The following is a 7,495-nucleotide window of genomic DNA, read 5'->3' as shown; positions in this document are numbered from 1 at the left end:
CAAATAATATACAATGCTCATTTACAAACCCTGCTGCAGATAGACAAGTACTGGCTATTATTGATGTACCACATATTTTAAAATGTATGCGAAACAATCTTTTGAAAAATACATACTTTCAGGTAAAACTAAGAAAATAAAGTGTTTTCACCTAATTTATAATATAAGCCATTGCATTATTCTGCATTTTTACTTTTAGTTTCCTGAAGGAAGGGTAGAATTACAGCATTTTAAAGCAGTTGTTGATGAAGATTCCAAATTACCAAAGGGATTAAAGGCATGTCCCAAAGTGACAGAAATACATGTTAATCCCAATAACTTCCAGAGAATGAGTGTATTGCTGGCAGCTCAAGTAACACTTTTTTTTACTTATATAATCTTGACTTGATAAGAATACTTTTATTTATCTCATATATTTATAGATATTTAGTAATACTTTTGCTGATGCTATGCTGTTTTATAAACAGCGTGAGGTTGCTATCCTAAAGAATGCAGATGTTACAATAAGTTTCATACGTCACATCAATGCTCTTTTTGATGCTTTAAATCGTAGATTGCCACAGGAAGGAATCAGACATGATTCAAATGATCTCAAGGTAATAGTAATGATTCACTAGCAAAAACTATAAATGTTTTAATTAACAACTTTTTAAAAATAGGTTATTGAAGAATCTCTAGAATGGTTAAATAGATGGGAAGCATTCAGATTACAGATTAGAAGCACTGATCAAAAGGGATTTTTGAGCCACCAGACAGCAGAAAATCTACGCTTGACGCTGACTAGTATCTTAGCACTCGTCAGACAATTGCTTCCAAACTCATATTATATCCTGACAGCTCACTTTAATCAGGACCCATTAGAGGTAAAATTGACTTAGTGTAATGATTATATAATCTTGTATTAAACCTTAACTTATGTTTTCATTTCAATTAGCGTTTCTTTGGAATGATAAGACAAGGAAGTGGAAGCAATTCTCATCCCACAACAGTACAGTTCTTATACCTGTACAGACTGATGACTGTTTACAGTTTGGTTCGTCCTCCCAAACGAGCATCAGTTCAAACTGATCCAGGATCTATGCTTATTACTTTAAAAAATCTTCTTCATAGTCATAAAAAACCATTCAGAGAAGTTCAAGAACAATTGGAAGAACATTTAGAAAATTTGTTTGTGATCCAAGTTTATACTATGGAGATCCTAGTGATAGTGAATTATTAGATCATGATTATTGTACACCAGAAACATTTAAGTTTATCCTACATTATTTAGGAGGTTATATTATTTATCGTCTACTGCCATCACTCGGTTGTGATGAATGCAAAAATATATTAACAGCAAAACCTGAGGATGCTGCACCAGAGAAGACATTTACATTCATCAAATCTCGAGGAGGTTTGTTATATCCAAGCTATAAGCTTTGCCAATTGATGTACTGGGCAGAAAGCAAAGTATGCGAAAAATTAACAAACCCAAACATGGATGTTTATTTTTCAATAATGGATAATATATTAAATCAGTGCTCTGTTACATTGATGATAGGATGTGACAATGCTGGTCACAAGTCCTACTTGACTTCCAGATTTTTGCACTTTTTTGTTACTTGTCGATTGCATTTTTTCACGCGAACGATTAATCAATCATTTATTTCATCAGTTGAAAGTAAAAACCATAGAAAAATTTCTCACTTAAAGTAAATTTTAATAACGCAAATAATAATAATAATTATTATTATTAATATGTATAATATAATTTGTTTGTATGTACAATAAATTTTTAACGTATAATAAATTCACATAATAGCACAATTTAATAATAATAATACTATTGTGTCAGTTTTGTTCCTTGTCATTTATTTAACTAAATATAAAACTCAGCGTTTTTAAAACACTTAATAAAGCATTAAACACCTTCCATCGCTGAGAAATGTTTATTTAATAAAATACGTTCGAACTCATTTACACCTGAGGATAGTTTATTCCATGAGGCTGAAAATGTTAGTGTTTTATTAAATAAACATTTCTCAGCGATGGAAGGTGTTTAATGTTTTATTAAGTGTCATTTATTTATCCATAAACCTGGTTTTGGGTTTAAATAAAAGCTTTTTCATTCTTATAATAAAATGCATATAAAAATTATGAAACTCGAAGGTTATATATCTTTCAATAAAAAGAAAACAAAACATTCGACCTCACAGGGATTCGATCTAGCGGTCTTGTAGTGATTGCAGTGCCCCTGGTGGTAACATTTGTCTCTAGTTGATTCTAGCAATGAGCGAAGATAGGAAGTCGAAAGACCAGTTAATCTACCGACTCTGTACAGAGTAACATCGAACCGTTGTTTAATAGGCCTATAAAGTTTAAAAGATGTTCACACATGATGAAAGTTTTCTTCGATTCGTAGCCGTATTGTTTACATTTTACTAGCACTATAACTGCAACAAAATGCGGTGGCAGTCGTGGGATAGTATATACTCGACCCACTTTTAGTCTGAATTCTAATTTTTGCTTCTAGCGAGCAAAAATGGGTCTAGGCAGAAAATTGAATAGGCCAGTTCTAGCATGAAATACTATTTAATCTCATACGTAGTAATTAAATATTACATTATTTGATGATGATTTAAAACTTTTATTTACATGCCCAATTGAAACATATCGGTGTGTCGCTAGTAGTAAATAGAAGACCATGCTTGAAAATGTTGTATGGAACGTTGTCGTTTTTCTATAGAGAGAAGTTCTTTTAGGCATTATCATAGCAACAGTAGCAGTGAATGAAAATATTTCATTATCATCATCACTTTTACTATTCATCTGCGTTAATTCAAAGTTATTTTGACAAAATAAGCCATGTTTGACGAATTCCAACATGGCGCTGTTTGCTTCCGCCATGTTGTCGGTTGCCAGACGATCCTGTAAAAGCTCGTTAAGCAATGATTTTACTTTCAAACTTCGTTAAAATTTCTTTCTCTATAATATTGAGCATTATATTTAAATTAAATAATTAGCTAAATGTCGCTACAAAATTACGGATTAAAATTTTTGTTCCAAATTCTACTTAAATTTTAAATTCGACATTTTTTAAACCGATGAAAAAGAAGGAACTACTTATTTATGAATATAAAATGTATGCTTATGCATTAATAATATATTTATGTACAGTTTATAAATGCTACTTTTTTGAAATGCCCAGGAATTAATGTATAGTACTCATTTGTAATGAGGATGGTCGAAACAAATAAATATTCATCGGATATTTTAAAACTCTGAAGTAGTTTTACTACGTCAGTTTCTACGTCACGCGAAAACGCAAGAATGTGGGCAACAATAGATTTTTCAATTGTTACGCTTGCTTTGTTGAGTGGTATTTTCGAAGGCGAAAGAAGTTTTCGAGATTTTTTGCTTCATTTCTTGAGGAAAATTGCTTTGAATATAAATGTGAGTACTATTTTGACACACTATAAAATATACTGTACAAATATTTTTTTTAAAATAGAATTACCGATGTAGAAACTTGTCGTTAGGTTCTTAATTAAGGTTCTTACACTTAACTAACGGCAAAGAACTAGAATAAGAAATTAATTTTAAGATAAATTTCCATATTTTAAACTGATTTGGAGTAGAATGTATTTTATTACGATATCCAAAGTAAATAATAATGAACATAAATCTGTGAAAAATATTCGCTTGACCCAAATAATTTACGAGCTGTTTTTTTTAGATTACGATGGATGAGTTTGTGGAAGATGCACATATGAATGCAGAGGTGGAAAGAGATGTAGCGTTGGAGTTGTCTGAGGAACAATTTGATCCTCCCGGTCTCGGCAAGATATTCCCAACAGATTATGATGATCGAGACGATTTCTTCAGTTGGGAGTTGGAAAGTTATAAAGAAACAAATTATTTGGAAATTGTTGTCGATCTTGCCGAGGATTGTTTCGGCTACAACGATTCTAATTCGCAACAGGTTGATGAAAAGGATGTTTGCTGTCGTTGCGATGAGTACGAAAATCGTTATGAATCGCGTGCTCGGAAAGTTGAGCTGCAAGCTCTCAACCATTATCTGAACAGGTAAGATTAAATATAAAAATCTTACGTATATACGTATTTGATAGGTATTTTTATCTCATTTCCTGTTATTGTTTCTAGAAATTCATAGTTGTTGTGTGAGGAGCATTTTGATCCTCCTACCCTCAGTATGAAATTAGAAACAGATAATGACGATTGGAATGATTTCTTCGGTTGGGACTTTAAAAATTACCAAGAAACAGATTATTTGGAAATCGTTCTCGATCTTACTGAGGATTGTTTCAACGACAACGATTGTAATTTGCAACGGGTTTCTAAAAACGATGTTTGCTTTCCTAACGATGGAAGCGAGAATAATCTTATAACCTGTGATGAGAAAGTTGAGCAGGAAGTTATTGAAGATCGTTTCAATAGGTATGGTTTTTATATTTATTTAATACGTATTTTTATCTTATTTTCTGTATTGTTTTTATATTATGGAAATGAAATAATTTTAATAATATATTATGGAAAAACAAAAGATATTATTTATTATTAAAATGAATAATATTCACTAACATTAATAACGGATTTTATTTATTTTTTCACAATAAAAATAACATTTTAATTTAATTTCGCTATTTCTTTTATACTTTAATAATAATGTGCAAGTTCTTCATTGATGATAAATTCGATTTCGACAATGATTATTATCCTTTTTTGAATTTAGAACTTGTTTCTGTAAAAATTGAAGAGGAAGGTCTAAAGATTTAATTAATACAATATTACGTTTGGTTAATTTAAGAATTTAATGTTCATTAAAGTTGTTGTTTTCATAGAACTTTTTCTATTTATCGAAAGTTTGTCTGAATGTAGATAGCTGACCTACCTTCAGTAAGTTCATGATCTGTAGTTTTGAAATAACCTTTTGCTAACAGATACTGAAGGAGTCAAATAATCTGAAAATTCTTGTTCTGTCTGTCGCACGAATCTCTATTATTAAATGATGTGTATATCTGATTGTCAGTTAGCATAGAATTTTCATCCTCTGTACCTCCACTATTCTCTGTCCTTTGTGAAGAATAAACCTTTAACTTTATCACAGTCAATTAGATGAATTCGCAAATTGTAAAAATAGATTTGTCTGAGATAGAATCCTTTACAACTGCTAAGTTGTAGGAGTGGCATTCCCATTTGCTTCTTGCAAGTTAAGTGGATTAATATATTCTGTATTACTTCTGCCCTGTTCCACACGAATCCAAGGCAAGCTGTACAAGCTTTTTAGTTCTAGACAGTATATTATATTAATGTCCAACTTGTAAAATGTAAAACCGTCATTGTATAATAGTAAGGTTTTACACTACTTTTAACACTGTTACTATAGATGAAGGTGTTATGTTTCTGAATTAACAGAACCTTTGAGGGAAAAAAATAGTATCAGTCCATGTCACGTTGTTCCATTGGAAGACGTCAATGTAACATAACTCCATCTACCGAATATCTTTGTCTGAAAAGCTATACATAAATAACATCAATTGTGTAATAGTTTGATACATAACACTTTCACTCATGCAGAAAAATCGATTGCATTCTCCATTCAAACATTTAATTTTATTTTACTGTTTTAATCTTGAATTAATAATGATAACTATATGTTATCAATAGTTTTCAATTTATTTACATGTTTTATTTTGATACAATAGAATAATCGAGGATACGACATCCAATGTGCATGTCAATCAATCAATGGACCATGCACCAAAGAAGGAAAAATTCTCCAAATTGAAGAAATTTTTCAGATTCTTCTTTTGGTATGTATCTTTAACTTGTATGTATAAATGAATGCATAGCGAATTGTTTACATGCCATTAAAAAATGTTGATTGAATTTCTATAAATCGATTAATTTGTGTATACATTCGATGCGAACCCACGACCAACTACTAGTCTTCGGTGATTTTATGCAGATGTAAATAGTATAATCTAAACCAGGGCTTAAGGAACACATTTTTAATGGATTAGTTGGTTAACTGATTTAAATTATGCATGTGTTCCCTTCTGAGACAAAATCCATAGGGTTGTGGTTTCGCGACACTGCGAAAGCAATAGCATAAATGAATGAAGAGAAAGATTACGCTATTCAGTAACTTTATGTGATGTCAATATGAATATACAGTACTATAATTGGATACATTATAAATCACACGTCGCAGCATCGCTTGATTGCTCACAGTCAATGCCTCGCTACATTTTCGGTGTTCTGCAGCTTGAATTGTTACGGAGCCTCTCCAAAACTAGCAACAAAGGGCCCCCGTAACAGTTCAAGCTGCAGAATATCGAAAATGTTGTTGCTTCGGGTCCATCCGAGATTAGAAACCCTAAAGCATAAGCTGCGTTAGTTTCATAGTAGATCTACCGTAACATAATTCAGTTTCAATCGTACACATTTGTATCTTAGAAGAACATAAAGTTATTGATTCAAAAATTATTTAAATAATTGAATATTTTAGATGTTAATTATTTTTATTTTATTTTTACAGAATACAGAAGAATTTCAGAGATTATTATCTCTGTACATAGTTATTTTGGGATTATCTTTTCTTCATTCGTTTTAAATTTTATTTTCATTACTTTATTCGTATTTTTTCTTATTTTCTTAAGGAAATAAGAAAAAAATCATTAAAATTTAAAAATAAAAAAATCATTAAAATTTAANAGAACGATTTCTAAATAATTTGTTTCTCGATAACTTTCCAACTCCCAACAAAAGAAATCATCTCGATCATCATAATCTGTTGGGAATTTCATGCCGAGACCGGGAGGATCAAATTGTTCCTCAGACAACTCCAACTCTACATCTGTATCCATATCTGCATTCATATGTGTATCTTCCAAAAACTTATCCATCGAAATCTAGAAAAACAACTCGTAAATTATTTGGGTCTTATAATCAAGCGAATATTTTTTACAGATTTATGTTCATTATTTACTTTGGATATCGTCATAAAATACATTCTACTCCAAATCAATTTAAAATATGAACATTTATTTTAAAATTAATTTCTTATTCTAGTTCTTTGCCGTTAGTTAAGTGTAAGAACCTTAATTTTAAAAAATCGCATCTAAAATAGTAAAGTAGAAACCGTTCTTCCAGTTAAGCCTTAATGCTCTCTCTCTTCCTCTGCGGGAAAATTTCGAAAAATTCCTTTTTAGTGTGCATTCCCATGTTATACCCTACTAAAACGCAGTTAAAAACAAAAAAATTGTCTTTTTTGCTGTTTTTCAAAATTAAAATGAATATTAAATTCAATTAAAATTGGTATATTTATTTTCTCGAATAATCCGCGCAGTGAAGGTTTTAGATTGTGCACGGCCCTAGACGAATGTTAACTTACGAGACTTTTCTCATATAAGGCCGAGTGGTGAGGACGTTGCCCGACATATTCGGATCAGGCCGCTCACGAATAACTTCTGGAATTGCTCGCTCAGCTTCG

The 7,495-nt window shown here is 31.1% G+C and overlaps 1 protein-coding gene across 1 annotated transcript; it reads left to right on the top strand.

Moving 5' to 3' along the window:
• The first annotated feature begins 2,665 nt into the window (after positions 1-2,665).
• LOC111620927 lies at positions 2,666-6,663 on the top strand. The gene is made up of 5 exons (XM_023362954.1): positions 2,666-3,432; positions 3,716-4,065; positions 4,144-4,437; positions 5,706-5,813; positions 6,542-6,663. Exons 1-3 carry the CDS (start codon positions 3,310-3,312, stop codon positions 4,151-4,153), a joined length of 483 nt encoding a protein of 160 aa, XP_023218722.1. The 5' UTR covers positions 2,666-3,309; the 3' UTR covers positions 4,154-4,437; positions 5,706-5,813; positions 6,542-6,663.
• The last annotated feature ends 832 nt before the right edge of the window (positions 6,664-7,495 follow it).

The sequence above is a fragment of the Centruroides sculpturatus genome, unplaced genomic scaffold (genome assembly GCF_000671375.1).
Source record: "Centruroides sculpturatus isolate CEXI.00-Female unplaced genomic scaffold, Cexi_2.0 scaffold252, whole genome shotgun sequence".
Classification (NCBI taxonomy): domain Eukaryota; kingdom Metazoa; phylum Arthropoda; class Arachnida; order Scorpiones; family Buthidae; genus Centruroides; species Centruroides sculpturatus.
The sequence above is the reverse complement of the archived record's forward strand: the minus strand, read 5'-3'. Positions and strand labels throughout refer to the sequence as shown.